The 17,340-nt window shown below is 38.0% G+C and overlaps 1 protein-coding gene across 1 annotated transcript in view; it reads left to right on the top strand.

Annotated features, from left to right (window-relative positions):
* Nucleotides 1-17,340, top strand: part of ETFA (electron transfer flavoprotein subunit alpha) — a 32,873-nt gene continuing 15,533 nt past the window's right edge. Inside the window, exons 1-9 of the mRNA XM_064456753.1 lie at nucleotides 1-75; nucleotides 7,220-7,369; nucleotides 9,157-9,238; nucleotides 9,339-9,421; nucleotides 10,908-11,007; nucleotides 12,226-12,336; nucleotides 13,545-13,646; nucleotides 14,444-14,512; nucleotides 15,557-15,639. Of these exons, the coding sequence (XP_064312823.1) occupies nucleotides 34-75; nucleotides 7,220-7,369; nucleotides 9,157-9,238; nucleotides 9,339-9,421; nucleotides 10,908-11,007; nucleotides 12,226-12,336; nucleotides 13,545-13,646; nucleotides 14,444-14,512; nucleotides 15,557-15,639 (822 nt within the window). The 5' untranslated portion in view covers nucleotides 1-33. The remainder of the gene's footprint in view (nucleotides 76-7,219; nucleotides 7,370-9,156; nucleotides 9,239-9,338; nucleotides 9,422-10,907; nucleotides 11,008-12,225; nucleotides 12,337-13,544; nucleotides 13,647-14,443; nucleotides 14,513-15,556; nucleotides 15,640-17,340) is intronic.

The following is a 17,340-nucleotide window of genomic DNA, read 5'->3' as shown; positions in this document are numbered from 1 at the left end:
GTGGGGGCGGGGTCAGGCCGGGGCGGTGGAACCATGTTGCGGGTGGCGGCGGTAGCGTGGCGCGTGCGGCGGGCGGTGAGTGCGGGCGCGGAGGGTGGGAAGCGCGCGCGCCCCTTCAGCCGCGGGCCGGCCTCTTCCGCCTCACCGCTCAGCTCCGCTCCGGTGCCGGACATCCTTCTCCCCCCCCCCTCCCCCCCCCCCCGACCGTGTGGGGTAGACGGGGAGCGGGGCCGAGCTCCGCCGTCGGCCCGCCCGGCAGCGGTGGGCGAGGGGGGGTGCGCGGGGGCGAACGACAGGCGCCGCCGGGGCCCGGCCCCGTCGCTGGACTCCGCTTGTCTTTCGCACCGTGGCTGCTTAAAAATAAAAGTTTCTGAGCGGATGCCGGGTGTTTAACAAGCTCTTTCCAGTGCTCGCTGCAGGCGAGGGTCGAGGATTGTTGTCCTGTATGAGGGGCTAACGTAGCTATAAGGGAAGTCTGAAGTTTCTCAGAGTGCTCGCTCTCATCCACCCCCGTACAGGACTAACTGAGGAACGGTGCTTCCCTTACAGTTGCGAAAGACTCTTGGAGTTTGTTATTGCGAACTCTAACAACGTTAGAAAGACATTTCTAACTCGAGAAGCTTTCTGGGGTTTTGAGAGGTTAATACAGTGTTTCTCAGTCACATGAACTCAGCTGTGCAGAAGCGTGATTGCGTTAACCCTCACAATCTGTGGACCGAAGCTAATGGGAAACACTTGTTTCTTTTCCATATTGACCTTCATGTCGCTCAGCTGGGAGGGGTGCTGGACTTTTGGAGGCTGTTTGCTGCTTGATGTGTCGTGGTGGCTATGTTACCAAATTTAACGACTAGGTGAACTCAAGGTTAGTTGGAGTAGATGATTCATGAAATGTCCCTGAATGTCTGTTCGATCTTGTAATGCGCACTAGGAGACACTCCCTCTACTAGGACTGTGTGTAAATAGCTCTCTAAAAGAGCTTTAGATATCACAAATGTCTTTTTGACCTCTACAAGGCTTTTACAAGTATTACAGTTCTGTACAGCTCTAAAATAGGAATTATGGGTATATTAGTTTCAGGTACTAGGAAGGGCTTAAAAGAAGAGCAAAGGTAGATTAGGACGTACATGATTTGGTTAATCTAAAATGTATAACTTATAATCATGGACATCTCAGTTATTGTTAGCTGTAGGCTTCTGAGGGCAAAGGTCCTGATGGTCTCTGGACCTCCTGGTACTGCTGTGTAAATAATACTTTAGGGATCACTGCACAATTCAGTTTCATGTCCCGGGAACATGAGGTTTTCCAGCCATATGCATCGAAACTCATAAATTTATGAAATTTATACGCTTATAAAATAAAGCCAGTAAAACACTGTGTGCATCTTCAGTGTGCGGGTAACAATGTAGTCTGCAAGAGAAGCAAAGCAAGCTCCAGTTCAGCACTGCTAATGCTCATGCAGTTCAGGAGTGAATAGCGTCTAGGGAAAAATGGGATGCGAGACACCTGTAAAGTACGAGCAACAAGGAGAGGTTGGAGTTGCATAACTTGAAGATGGGAGGATTGAGGAGGAGTGTGAAACTGCAAGTACACAAAAAAACTGGTGCAGAGGTGGGAATAAGCCATTTCACTGGTCTGTGGGTGATAAAAGAGTAACAGTTGGCTTAAATTGCAAGAAGGCTCTTTATGATAACCACAAAGAGCTAAGACAGGCACTAAGAAATGCTTTCTAGTTGAAAGGATAGTAAGTTTTTGGAATAGGTTGCCTAGGAGTCTTCATTATTGAAACACGCTAACAAGAAACTAGACAGATATGTTGGAGATAACATAGACATGCTTGCTTAGCATCTGATGGAGGATAGCTTTGTATGAGCTCTTGAGGTCCCTTCCAAACCTGTAATGGTAGGAAATTGTGATCATCAGGATTGTCTTATAGACTTTTAGTTAAGGGGCATTTTGAGGTCACACATCCCTACCTTTCTAAAACAACAGATAATGCATTCCCTTAACATTCTCCTTTATCGTTTTTATCAGCTAAGCAAGTGTCTGCCTATTTGCTATGCTTACACAGTGGTCTGGGGCCAAGTAAGCTGTAGGTGGATGTAATACCAATGCCTTTAATTTTGTGTCCAGTTGTCATTCAACCTGTGTTGAAGTTAGAATTTATCCTAAGGAGATTCATGAAGGGTAAGCAGTGCTAGTCTTGACTATTTCAAGTCATAAACGAAGCTCTTGGTCTCCCTCACTTCTACTTCCACACTCCCTCAAAAAACCCCCAGTGATAGAGTGAAAGAATGGAGGACGTTGTGTCTCTCTGTTTGCTTTGTGTAATATTTCAGGGCTCAGCTGTTGTTTTAAAGCTCCAGATAGAATAAAAGTTGCATTTGCTTCTGCAATATGTGTTTTTGGAGGCAAGAGACGCTTTAGAGTTGGCGTGCACAAAGTAATAGGCATGTTCTTGTGAACCTGTTGGGGATCTTCAGGTGAAAGTGGTCAGGTTTTCTTTCTCAGTTGGTAGTGTAGTATATAATAGCTTTTGAATAAAGTGAAATGTCAGTTGCTTAATTTTAGTGATATTGAGTGGTACTCTTGTTTTGTCTTTACAGTGTTTTGCAGCACCCAGTTTTCACAGCTGTTGAGTCTTTGAGTTCCTGTTGATCTGTTCAGAGCTTTCTATTTCCTGGAGTTTCTGAAAATGGTGGATTTTATTTGTCATATATCTCATTATGCTTGTGTGGGTTCCTTTATGGTGTTTCACCCTGAGATAGTTCAGATAAATAGGTTTAATAGCTTGAAGCACACCTCACTCAGAAAGTAGTGGGCTACATTTGTAGCCTTAGGGAATACTTTGTATATATCCGTCAAATGTCATTGATAATATCAGGCATTTAACTTTTTAAATATATTCATTTATCTTGAGTTCACTTTTAGTAGTGTTGTCTGCATTTCAAAACAGCTTTGCTTTGATTTTTATTAATGGTTTGCATGGGATATATCTGGAAAAGTTTCTTCTGTATTACATCTTTCTATTGCTGCTTCTATTCCCTTTTAATTTGAAGTCTTTATTTTGATTCCTAAATGAAAACTTTTTACAAGTGTTTTATTTCTTTTGCTGTTCTTTCCTGCAGTTATAGCTCCTTTTCAGTTCAGGTGCCTTTAGTATTGTCTTTCTAGTTAGCGTTTCCTGGAGTTAAATAGCTATTGCTCAGACCTCTTCTGTAGCCAGATCTGTGGTTCTAGAAGAAGCATAAGCTTTATTGCTAGAGCTCTCCCCTCTCCCTGAGCTTCCCAAATATTTTTTCTTTTTTTTTTTTTGTTTTGCAGCTACAAGACTGTCTATTAATAGAATTAGGCATTGTTTTGTTGTATAGGAACATAGCCATTATCTTTAGTAATACCCCAATTCCTAGTTCCTTGAGTCAGTTCTTGGGAATTTTGCCCAGTGGTAATGGGTCTGTACAAGATACATAATTCCTACCAAGCAGTTTTAAAATTTTAATTTCTGGCTGGTTTGCTTTCACAGCTAGGAAAATCAGCTCTAGAGATACCTTTGCAGATCCAGTTGTTAGGTGCTTTTTCCTTGTGGATTTCCATTTTGGTTTAGTTTCCAAAACTTCCAGTGGTTCCTCTGAAGAGGTTGGGAGGCAAACTTCAGTTTCCTGGGTGAAGTTTCTAACAGCCTGTTTTACATGCATGCATATTTGGAGTGTGGGGCTATGTGGAATACATCTGCTGGAGCTTTTGCATTTCTGGAAAGACATTTTGGCTGTCCCATCATCTGTTACTGTGCCTGCCACGTGTGTTACTTCCAGAGCCAGTTTCATAACTCCTGCATTACAACAGCGTCCTTGGAGCAGGCTGCAGGCAGTTAGCTGTTGACTGTTGAAGCTATTGATACCTGTACGCTCACCAGTCTCACCAAACAGCAAGCAAAGATTTACCATGCTTTTGTCTGCGGTTTTACAGCTGTTAATGTATGTGTTTGGTAGCATATAAGCAACAAATCCATGTTTAAGAACTGCTGGGCCTGCTTGTGTGCTGTTCAGGTGACCTGTCTGTGTGCTGAAAGATCAATATATGTTCAGTTTGCTTTGGTGTTGCTGTGAAGAGCAGATCACCTGTGCGAAATGAATGAGTACTTTAGCTGTATGGGGTGTTGGCCTTAAGTGTGGGTTTATCTGTGTACATGTTCTGGGCAAGTCCAGGTTTCTAACATTTGGCTGGGACAGTAGCAGTGAGCAGTCTCAGTTATTTTGTCTGAAGTCTAGAAATTCAGATATTATTCTTAGGTTTTCACATTCTGCTTGGAAAATGTTGCTGGGTTTCTCAAGTGGGGAACAAAAAGATGCTTTGGGAAAACTTGAGATGATAGATTCAGAGAATCCTTTGGTACTTTGCAAGTGGCTTAATTGATGTGTACTGCGCATCTATGTTAAGCTTACCAACTTCTAGATATCTGGAAGTCAGAGGCCAGGTTTGCTCTATAGTGAATGGCAGGGGGTGGGAAGTTGGAAACTCCAGATCATTTTCTTTCATAAATGTTTGTTTTAGTACAAACTGAAACACTGTCTGGAGTTTACACCAGAGAGGAAATGTAGATGCTTCTGCTATAGAGGGAACATAGGTGCCCAGCTTTGATTTCTATCTAAACCTAGGTGAAATACATTTCCAGTTTTACTAGTTGCTGGCAGATGTGGTCATAAACTCCTGGCATGCCTGTGAAGCCACTCAGTTGCCCAAGTTTGTAGGATGTTTAACTGTAATTGATTTCTTTGGATAGCCTGATTTTCCAGAGCTTGGTTTTCACCAGGAACCTTCTGTGACACAAGCACTGAGTGCTGTCCCTTCTCAAGGCATTGATTTCAATAGTTTGATTATTCTGTGTGTCATGTGCTTTTTATCCTTGCTGTCAGCTGGTTAGGTTTATACTCAACCTTCCTATTTTATCTAGGCTTGAAACTAGACATCCTGCCCAAGTACAGGTGGAGTAACTATGTTGGTGAAATACTGGGCTGTTCTCGCACACATGCAGCTGGACAAGTTACTTCATCAAAATAACTGCTTGTCCTCTTCATTGACTCATTGCAGATTCTGATTTTTCAGGGTCATATGTGACTGGCTAAACTACACTTTGGTTTCACTGCAGAATCTTTGTCATAACAAAAAAAAAAGTCAGTTTGTTTTGGTTTTGTTTGCTAAAAAAAAATTATATGTGTTACTGTGTTAAAATTCAGACTCACATAGGAATCTTATTTGTCATCCAGGATTTTCACCCAAGATCTAGAATGCGATTTTTAATTTATTTTAAATCTGGTCTTGTCTTTGTGTTAAGAAATGTCATGCATGTAGGCGTAAAGTGACTTGTTGGTGTGCAGTTCCCACAAATAAAAAATGTGGGATTATCAGTTTAGAAATAATAGCTAGTTAATGCTGTAATATCCCGTCTGCTCAAGCAACGTTGATTGCTCTTATTCTTTTTAGCTAAAAAAAAAATAAAAAATATTATTTCTCAGCTTGTTCTAGAATAATTTGACAGAATGATACAGAGCTCCTTTGGAGGCGCAGTACTTACTTAGGGAAAAGATCATAATGTAGTCAGAATTAAGTGCATGTTTAAAATGCATGTGGCTCCCTTTGGAAAATTGAAAACTTCAGGATCTTTCAGGAGCATGGTCCACTTTACCCTGCAACATGACTATAAATCATTGGAAAAGTGGGCTTTTTGCCACTTAGGCATGGATTTATTCTTCAAACGGTGACTAAAATCTCATAACTTTTATTGCAAATGATGTATGAAACATAATCAAAAATATGGTGTATGATCTATATTGGCAATAAATATTTTGTTACTGGCAATTGGCTTCAAACAATCTTAGAATCTTTAATCATAACAAGTAACCTGAAGCAGAAAAGATGAAATGCAGAGCACTTTTATAAGAATCCTTAGTGTGTTAATCAAAATTATAAATTAGGATCCTGATTCTGCAAACACTTATCTTTGTATTTATATTTTTACACTGCGATTAGCTTCAGGGAAGTCCTTGGGATTTGCTTTCTCTGTGTGAAGTTTAGTATGTTGGTAGGTTCTGTGTGGTTAAAGCCCACGTACAAATGTTAACCTCTTAGATTTTCTGAAGCTTTTTCTTTCTAGTTTAAGTGATGGGTAAGTGCATATTTGGTGTGAGGGGAGATGGTGTCAGAATATAGGTTTTAAAAAATAGTATTTGTCTGTGCAGTTTTTAGCATTGTGTTAGTATTTGTGCCTTGGTGATATGAATGAATATATTTCATTTTCCATGTTTTCCATATTACATTGATCATAACTCGAGTCTCAGTTTAGGCTTTATGTAGGATAAAAAAAGACTGGAAGGATAATATTCCCATTCCTACCCTAAACCCCTTCCCTACCCTAGTATTAGTGTTGGAGGAATAATGCTTTTTCCAGGTTCACCTAAAAATCAGAGAGGAAAGTCTCAGAGCTTGGAATATTTTGGTTTGGTTTCATGGCAATTCTTTGTGTCCCCCCTTTCATTTTTGCTTTAGAAGCTGAAGTCTATGTGTGGATGGTGAATTGGTAAAAATTATTATTCAAGGACCATTCAATTGTGGTGGTAGACTAAGTGGTCAAGTGTCAAATGCTTTAAAGGAAAATAGAAAAAAATGAACCTGATGCTTATCAACAGTTCTATTAGTGTGTTTTCAAGCTGTGAGCCTTTGCTGCTTAGTTGTCATCCTGCCACTGCGTGCAACTTTGCCTTTATACATAACTAATTTAAAAAGTGTGAACTGTAGCTAGATTTTTGGCTAAAACTTATATTAAAAAAAAAAACCCAAACCAACAACCCCAAAAACTGACAACCAAATACTTATTTGCTACCCTTGATTTTCTCGTGTCTTAGTCTTCGCTCTTTAAGGTACTTAGTTAAGTTGATCAGCTGAGCTTGAATGTAATGTATTAAAATGTTTTTCTTAATATTGTTCGGTATCTTCCTGTGTAGGTTTTAGTTTAACACAGCATGTTACAGATATGCTGAAATCAAGCAAGTTTATGCCTTTTTTTTAACACCCTATGTATTCTGCCTACTTAAGAAAAATTATCCAGATTTAGCCTTTTTTTTTTTTTTTTGACAGGATAACTTTCTGAAAAGCATTGGATGCTCCTAGGAACAGTTTTTTACTTAAATGCTAAGTATCAAACTCCTCTCTCTCTCTTTCTTTAAAGGCATCGCTGCTCCAGAGGTTTCAGAGTACATTAGTCATAGCAGAACACAACAATGAGACTCTTACACCCATTACACTAAATACTATTACCGCGGCAAAGCGTCTTGGAGGTGAAGTTTCTTGTTTAGTAGCTGGTACCAGCTGTGACAAGGTAGGAAATGCTGTTTTCATATGAATGATATAATGAATGCGGTGAAACAATACTGGCTAGCATCTTGGTCAGCCTGAAAAATAATCTGTAGTGAAGAGGAATGGTGCCAGGAATTGTTAATCTGCCAGAAATGTCCTGCACTTGAACTGCTGCTCTTCTGAAGTGAAAATATGGGTGTAGATTTCATTTTACATGGGAAAATATCAATATCAGTTGTTATAAGCTTAAGCAAGCAGTTTTTTATAGGACTAAAGGACAATTAACACAATTAACTTTTAAACCAATATTTCCTTGTAAAGTTTGAAAGACAAAAATCGCAGTGGAAAGAAGCTTGCACTTGTTCGAATGGAAACCAGCAGAAGTGAAACAGCATGGTGACAACTAGGGCTTCTAAGCATCTTGCTTTTACTAGTCAAGTACAGAGTGTGTTTGCAACCTAAAATTCTGAAATTAGTGCTTCTTGAATTTATCATATAGCTCACATCTGAAAAAGTTTCTAGTATGTTAGCTGTTGTATTTAGTCTAATTTTTATGTGCAAAATCTAGAGACAATATAGTTAATACATTAGCGACACTTTTATTCCAGCATGATGTACCTTTGTGTGAACAGTAAAAGTACAAATAATTATGCCCAATATTTTTCATACTAGGCTGTTGTTTATGAATTGTTATTCTGGAAGCAATATGTAGTATCTCATGCAGGAGGCACGAGATTCTCCACAAATAGGTGGAGAAACCTCAGTGGCTATTCTAAACTGACACCCTGGTGTTCGAGGTGGAGACCTGGCAGCAAATATTTATCTAGATCAAGAAAATGGAAAAAAAAAATTAATTTTGCCTGATATGTCTGCCTTTGAGTTTCCTTATTCTTTGGCACTTGCACAGTAGAAAAATGATTGTGAATGTTTTGTTTGTTTTTTCATACTGAGTGTATGGTGTCTATTTGACAATGTATGTCATGCTGAGAAAAAGTACTTTACAAAAAATGGCGGTTTGGGGCTTTTTAAAGTTTCTTTGTAATAATCTGCATTGCTAGGACAAAAGAGCCAGTTACTCAAACAGATATTCTGTAGCAGCTATTAGGGAATTTTTGTTTATTTCCTCTTCTTAATTTTTGAGGGTAAACTGATACTCAGCAAATTCAGTAAAACTATGCAAGTTCTGGGATGATGCATGTGGTCTCCAGACACTGCTGTCGGTCCTCTTCTGTCTGATGTGCAACAACCCTTTTATCATTTAAACTTCACTTCTGCAAATTTAAAGGAAAAAATGCATAAATATATAATTGAAAATATACATCACATCAGTAGGCAGAAAGTCAGCTGCAAACAATAGATTGCTCTTAAAATTTGGAGAAAGATCATAATATCGCTGTACGTTTGTATTGGCATTGTATGCTTGTGCCGTAGATATTGACCAATTTAAAAGAAAATAGGATTGGTTTCTTAATGAATACTGAGCAATAATCCTCAAGTGTGATAGTTATTGGCAGCTGTAATAAATCATGAGATCGTTCTGTAATCCTGCATACAGGAGGCAAACTTTCCTGTGTGATTTGCTTTGTAGTTTTCTTATTCACAGAATTAATTTTCATTATCCCATAAGGCACTATGCCATGAGTCAGAAGATCTGCATTTTGTTCCATCAGGTTCATCCAGATTTTTTAATTCACATACTTTTGTGTTCCAGTTTTAACTAATCTATAGGCTGTGAGCTCCTTGCAGCAGTGACTCTCTTGTTTGTGATCCCTGTTATACAAACTAATAATAATTCATTTGTAATCATAGGTAGCGCAAGAACTCAGCAAAGTGCAGGGTGTTGCAAAAGTTCTAGTGGCTCAGCACGATGTATACAAGGGATTTCTAGCAGGTGAGGGTTGTTCTTACCTATTCACAAAAGAAATGGTATTTATATTTGTGATTGAAAATGAGGTAGTTGTAAATTTTGAGTAATATATTTTTATCCTCAGAGGAGCTGACTCCCTTGATTTTGGAAACTCATAAAAAATTTAATTACACCCACATTTGTGCTGGAGCATCTGCCTTTGGGAAGGTAAGTACATCAAAAATTTCTTGCAGGAAAGAGACAGACATTGTTGTAGGTGAGGGTGTGAATCAAATGCCTGAGAGAGGTCAGCCACGGACAGTTTTGAGTTTTCAAAAAATGTTAAAGTACTTTGCTTAAGAGGTCATTAGTTACAAACACTGATTCATGGCTGAGTTTTATTGTGGGCTGGCTTGGGCAAAGGAGCAGTGTAGAAGAAATATTTAGTGGTAGCCAGCTGGTTCTATGTACAGAAGGCAAAATGTATAATAACACAAAATAGATTAACTGATCTGAAAGCATTAAGAAAATTGTAAGGAAAAGTACAGTAAATTGAGATGAAAAATGTATGATTTGCATGGTGAAATGAAAGTGTGCAGACCTATTAGAAGCACATTTTTTTGGAGGGGGGAATTGCATCTGTGGAACTGTATCTGTGGTGTAAGTCATGGAAACTCAAATGTCTGTAAATATATATAAATAACACAGATCCAAGTCCTAGCCAAGATGCTTTTAATGAAAACAGTTTTTCAAAACTTGTTTTTTAAGGAGTGTTTTTTTAAGTATGCAGAGAGCCTCAGTACTAACAATCTGGTCAATGCTGTGGTGCAGCTAAATTAGAGAAAAAGGGTACTTCAGAAATCTTGCCAATGTGCGGTGAATAATGACATCAGCTTTCCATCTGACTACTTTCACTTCCAATCAATACGAATCCATATACTTGTAATTTTGCTAAGAGAAATCTTTGAATACCTTGTCTTATGTTTTTTATTTTTTTCTTTTCATCTGCAATGCCTCAGTAAAGGTTAATAGCTTTTGTTTTAAAGCTTATGCCTCCACTTTTGAGTGCTTAATGTGAGTAAAGATTTCAGAACTGGCTGCTTTGTGTTGTACCATATTAGGAGGGGGACAAAAAGCAAGCAAAGCCCTTGCTATCGTTAATTTCTTCATGATTTGTGTTGCTCTTTTTATCCTCCTTTCCATTCCTAAAGGTGCTAAGGAATACTTTAGAGTCAATTTCAGAGCAGGAGAATATGTATTTTAATACTAATTTTTAAAATAATAATTTTTTGGCTTTTGTGGGGGGTGTGCCGGTTTTTTTTTTTCCCAATTGACTCTGGTAACTAGCTTCCAAAAATGCTTTTTTGCCCTTGAAGTGCCAAGAGCTCAGCAATCCATAATTGTCAATTTTCTGAATAAATTGCATCTATATTCAGTTTTAAACTATCGAAGAAAATAAGCCTCCTAATTTAAGATATTGAATTAAGGGTTTACTTACGGTAAGTCTCATAAAATGTCTAATGTTATTACAGTAATGGGATTTTATTTGGCTGCTAAAGCTACATGAGTAGTCCTACAAAAATCTTGCATTTGTATGTTCCTTTTTACTTACAGACAGCATTATGTGAAGTTAAAATCGGGACAGGAGGCGTCCTTTACTGACCATGTGCGTTTTACTTATTTACTTTGCTAACTTTTCATCTTTAACTTCTAGAATCTTATTCCCAGAGTGGCTGGCAAACTTGATGTTGCCCCTGTTTCTGACATTATTGAAATTCAGTCACCAGACACTTTTGTGAGAACTATCTACGCAGGTGGGTAATCACAAAAGGGGTGTGGTATAAGCATAATAAAGGACCCAACACTGATAACTTTTCTACGTAATCCTGTTAGTACCTTGGAATATGACAGGAATTTTCACTTTACAATCTGAATTGCTGTGGTTCATAAAAATGAAACCTGGGGATGGACACAATGCTCCATGTGTGAGAAAGGAAGTAATTCCAACAACTTTGGTACAATCAGTTAGAAACCATGTCTATCACTTTAATAGAATTTGGTAATTTTTATAGGTACTGCGTTACTCTGTTAATGTACTTCTGATCAGATTTTGTAAAATGTAAGACATTACGTTAATTGTCCAGCTTTATTTAATATGACTAGCATTAGTTCTGATTTAAGATACCACAAGGTTATTTTTCCTAATTATGAAGACACTGACCTAATTATTTAAAATATTTAATTGACTTAATTTGCAATTCTTTTTTTCAGTCTTGTTTCTCTAATGCTTGTCTGACACTGTGTTTTAATTTAGATATGAGCTCATTAGCTTGTGTTTTTTAATTTTACTGTACAAGATTGTACCACAGGTACCAATGTGGTATTACGTTTGAGTTACATTACCAGAATGTGCTTTTGTGTTGCACTTTAACTTTTTAAGTTGCTTCCCAGTAATTCACAGTTTCAAGATGACTTTGTTTATGAATAGATGGTGTTGCAGCATTTTTCTCTTTTAGTGTTCTCTGCAGCCTCCAGTGTGGAGTAAATACCTTATATTGTACATTCTTGAGAGAAACGCGATCCCACAGATACTCTGGGCAGGTGTCATTGTCCTCTGTTCTGGATGAATTCATGCAACAGGATAAAAGACTACTTCAAGTTATAGACAATCTTTATGTTTAAGAATGACACTTTAAAAGTTGGGGTTTTTTCTTTCCCCTTCCGAAATTTAAAAGCTCATTCATGAGAGATGATTTGAATGCTCTGTATCATTTAAAAATAGAGGATTTGTAATCATACTTCAGAAACATGGAACTAAAAAGTAAATTAAAATATTTGCAATGTATGTTTATTAAGTGCCTAGTTTTCAAGTTTTGGTCATGTAAAACTGGAGTTCTGGGAAGTAACTTTCTGAATATTTCCTTTTCTAGTAGAACTGCTAATGTGTTTCTGATATTCATTTCCTATATTCTTGAAAAAGCATAGGACGTTGGATATTATCTTCAAAAATATAGTGTGACCCTTTCTTCCAGGAAATATTCTTTGCACTGTGCAATGTGATGAAGCGATTAAAGTATTTACTGTACGGGGAACTTCTTTTGAGGCTGCACCGACAAGTGGTGGTAGTGCCAGTTTAGAAAAGTGTGAGTATCTGGTGTTTTGCCGTTTCATGTAATGAAGTTGGTTTTGCTTGCTGAGTGGTGATGTTTTACGGAAGTATTTGTCAAAGCAAACTGTCATAATCTTAGCTTTATGCTTTTAATACGGGTACTTGCGCTTTTGTGATGTCTGGTAAGGGAAGATATGGATTATCTGCTCACTTACTACTTTGACCAGAAATTGAGATTATTTGTGCCTCTTTCACTCACTGCTTAAACCTCTGCCACTGCAATCTTGAAACTTCTCCTTATTTAAAGTTACAGCTGTTTGAATAGCCAGACTGGTTTTCAAAGCAAGATTGAGCAAAAATAAAAGTGGCTGTCTATCCACAGTTTTGGTTTAAACAGTGGTATTTCAATTGAGAGGTCATTACAGTGTCTAGGTAAATTAGTAGCAGTTTGAACTGATTTGAGAACACCCAGTTGTTTTAGATCAGTTTTAATTAAATCAGTTTAAATCATTATTTTTATGAAGCCAGTGTAGCTTTGATAATAGAGAATTCCAGTCACAGAATCACAAAATAGATGAGGTTGGAAGGGACCTCATCTAGTCTGACCCCCTTGAGCAGGCCGCCCAGGACTGTGTCCAGTCAGGCTTTGAGTATCTCCACAGAAGGAGACTTCACAACTGTTCTGGGCAACCTGCTCGGTGTTTGATCACCTCTGCTGTTTTTTTCACTGTGGACCTTTTTATAACTGTGCAGTAAATCCAGCAGAGGCAATCATTAGTAACGTGCTGCATGTGTGTGTTTGTCCTAGGCCTCATGTTGTTCTGGGTGGCCTAGTACCTGCCCCTGAACCATCCTGTATTTCCTAATGTCTGTGAATGTTAGGAAACAAATGCTACTTGATACTTAAGATTAGGATATTGCACTGTTATTGCACTACTTAATTGGCTTGTATGCCTGTCCTAATCAGAACAACACTTACTATGCTGGGTTGATGTCAGTGTATTACTTACACAACAAACCTTCGTTTTAGTGCAGCTTGTACTGTAGGTTACTTAAACACAACTAATGAAAGACACTTGTAACTTTGAGCCAAAGAGCAATTACTGAAAGTAGTTAAAAGCTTGTGGAAGAATTGGTTATAGAATGAACTTTTACATTAAGTTTAAGCTGAAATTTAAAAGGTTGAAAATACTCGCTTCATCCTTTTTCTTGAGGATATTTTTCTTCATCTGATGAATGCAGTAACCCCCCCACCGCCTGTTGGTCTGTCTGAATGGATTGAGCAGAAGCTGACAAAAACTGATCGACCAGAGCTTACTAGTGCAAAAGTGGTTGTATCGGGTGGTAAGTAGATAATATTAAAACTGTGTTATGTTGCATTTAAGAGGTGGTACATCCTCATTAAATAATATCTGTAGCAGAATACTATAATGTGACATATTTGAAAAAATGTATTATCATGTAATTCTGAAATATGGCATAGGGGCCAGTGGGAATGCACCCAATGTATGTTTCATGAAGAAGCAAAACATGAGTTTAACATATGCTAGTAGGCTCTTTAAGAGCATTGTCATATTTGGTGAGTCCCTTTAAAATTATACCGCTATGAAGTGGTTTTAGATCCAAATCTGTCATGTTAAACATTATTGCTAATCGTTACAGGCAGTCCAAACATTATTATATAACGGCTTTAATGATTTTTAAAAACACTGTTTGTATTCTGCTCCTCAGGCATAAAATGATGAACTATGATTTTTACTGTATGCCTGCGGCTAAAAAATGATTCCTTGGTTATCCCACTACAGAGTTTTGTCCCTGAAGCCAGCAGAGGGAGCACAAATTAGTAAAAAAATCCTGTTCCTCTGATTTCAGAGAATGATCTTGATGGTGCTGTGTGCAGGAAGTAAACTAGACTGAGTGATGTTGGTTATACATATGAAATAATATTAATTACAAAGATGAAAGCTAAATCTCCAAATATTAAATACTATTTAGTAATAAATCCAAAAAGACCCTATGCAAGCGTATATTTGTGCCTTTGCAAATACAAATACTCATACAGAAGGCAATAAAAAGGCAATAAAAAAATCCTAAAGCATATTGTGTTCTTTCTTTACCTCTTTTTGTTCTTAACTTTTAAGGGAGAGGCTTGAAGAGTGGTGAAAATTTTAAGTTGTTATATGATCTTGCAGATCAATTGCATGCTGCAGGTAAACTTGTTTTCCTCCTTTTTTTTTTTAACCCTGGTTATTGTATTTTAAAAGGTTCCATTAAAAACAATGTTCATCTTAAGTCTTTTATGTCTCTATCAAAAAAAGTCTTAAAATCCTGTTAGTTTAGTCCTAGATAAAGTTTTGTCTTGTCCTTGTGGTCAATGTGTATTTAAATGCCCATGTATGAAGCAAAATACTGAACTGTAATATTCCCTGTCCTTCTCGAATGTCCAGAACACAAGCTCACAAACGAAAAGTGAAATTGTATAAATTAAAAAATGGTCTTAGTTCACTTTGAAGAGCTGATATTTTCTTCATATGCCCTTATACTACTCCTTTACAGAATCCTTTTCCCATTTCCTGTAGTTTGAGTGGCTCTGTCTTTTTGCTGGGCTTTTGTATTACCAGGAGAAAACTGGCCACGTTCAGTGTTTCAGCAAAATATTTTAAGTGAAGGTTGGGGGATGAGGAGGAACTGTTTGCATTAACATTTTAACTACATTAGTTTTAGATTTCACATGTAATAATAAATTTATAGTTTTACATGAAAGGCTTTGTTTTTAAATTGGTGGCTTCTCTAACTAAATGTCCACGTGGCATTTTCAAGTTTACTTTGATATTTTTCTTTACTATGTCTGACTTTTATGCTCCACAGCAATATAAGATGGCACATGTGTTCTGTTCAAAACTCGGAGGAACATTTTGGGAAGGCATTTATGGGAAAATCCTCTTTTGACAAAGCAACAAGAGAAAATAATGGAAATATGCCAGACTGAAATCCTCGGTTTTAAATGTATGGCCCTTTGGTGCTGGGAGTAAGGATTTCCTGTTGCTTATGAAGTGCATTAGCACTTAGTATTTGGAAGTTTCAGCCAGTGGTACAGAGAGGGATTACTATAAGAGCTTTTAAGAGGGAAGTTTCTTAATACATGCCCTTAGAGTGTGGGACTCTTCAGTAAAATACATGTGCTTTTATGGTGATAGAAATTTGGCTCGCTAATATTTTAAAAGAAAACACTGGAAATATTTTCTTTCAACTAGTTGGAGCTTCCCGTGCAGCTGTTGATGCTGGCTTTGTTCCTAATGACATGCAAGTTGGACAGACGGGCAAAATAGTAGCACCAGTAAGTATGGAAATATCTTTCATAAAAGAGCTGTGATGTTTTCAAGCATGCATTTTCCTTCAAAGCAAATGCTTAGAAATGAGCTAAGTCTTAATACTGAGCCTAACAGGAAAATCGTAGTGTGCCTATTGTGATATTGTCACTTGACCATGCATTTGCAAAACTACAGCAGCAAGCTGTGATGTAAATCTCTACTTTGGGTCTATTGGAAGTGTTCTGCAGACAGTTTTGTCAGAGGTTTTGCATGCTGGTTTTTTTCACAGTCACCCATGCTGAACCTTTCTTAGTTTTCTAACAGCCATCATTGATATGCTAAAAGATGTCATTGCCAACATAAACTTGAAATTATATTGATATGCAGCTTGATCTCTGGGAATGTGTTTTTTGGGTTTTTTGTGTTGGTTTTTTTTTCAGGTGATGATTTTTTTAGTTTTGGTAACTGTAACTGGATTTTTGTATTACATTCTAAGCAGAATTTTTTGTAAGAGATGAAAGTGTAAGAAATTTAAGAGATAAATAATCTACAGATTGGCTGTGGTAGAGTGAAATACCAAGAAGGGCATACTGTAATAAGTGCTTAACGTTGGGAAATAACCTGCTGTGCATCTTTTCTGTTACACATCCTGGTATCACAGGGGACTGATTTCTGTCTCTGTCTTTTTGGATCGGGGTGGGGGGCTTTCTCTCATGTAGAAGTCTGAGACTACTTTCCCCAGGAACAGTAAGGAACAATGAAAGTGGTAGATCGATAAAGCACACTCGAACATTTGTAAGTAAGAAGGTACAAATGTGGCTCATCTCAGAGTGGGATAGAATGTGCGCTAGCACGTACTGAGATGCGATGGTCACGGACTTGAGTAGGGAATTGTGACTAAGAACATGGACATGTATCTGTCAGATGTATGCTCTGAGCTACATAACTGAGTAAACAGCCTTTCAGTAAGCAGTTCTCTCTAATGAGTGTGTATGGCAACAGAAGGCACCAAAAAGCAGCTTGTTGCTTGTTAATGGTTTAATGAGACCAGAAAGGGAGAGTGAGCTGGAACATAGTAGAGAAACTTTGTCATATTTCAAATGCTGCATTTACCAAATGACAATAATTTAAATAATACTAAAAAGCTGTACATGTCCAGAACCTTGGTAGGATCTGAAATATTTTGCCTTTGTACCATTAAGATCTGCAAATGCGAGAACTTCAAACTGTGACCATTATTTTTCCAGTAATACGTCCAGCAGGGAAGAGCAGTGCTTGAAGGTATCAAAGACAGGAACTTGTGATTTCTGGAGTCTGTTGTTAGTTCTGCCTGCTGAGTTTTCTTGAACCAAGATACTTTGTGCTTCTGAGTTCTTCTGTCTTGAAATGTGGGTAGAGATGTTTGCTGCTTTTTTTTTTTTTAAGTCCTCATTAGAGGCCTTCTGATGATAACCCTGTAGGGATAAGTGGAGTTTTTTCTAGGCACACTAATGTTTAACCTGTAAATTTATATGATAACCAACTGCTGGAAAAAACAGCTTCTGAAAAATAGACCTATTGATAAGACTTAAGGTCCATCTGAGGAGAAGTATAAGATCATGCACCTGGGAAAACATAATCCGGGAGTGCAGCACAGACTGGGATCCACCTGGCTGGAGAGCAGCTCTGTGGAAAGGGACCTGGGGGTCCTGGTGGGCAGAAAGCTCAACGTGAGCGAACAGTGTGCT

Source organism: Phalacrocorax carbo, chromosome 7, assembly GCF_963921805.1.
Source record: "Phalacrocorax carbo chromosome 7, bPhaCar2.1, whole genome shotgun sequence".
NCBI lineage: Eukaryota > Metazoa > Chordata > Aves > Suliformes > Phalacrocoracidae > Phalacrocorax > Phalacrocorax carbo.
Note: the sequence above shows the minus strand (reverse complement) of the source record. Positions and strands in the feature narration are given on the sequence as shown.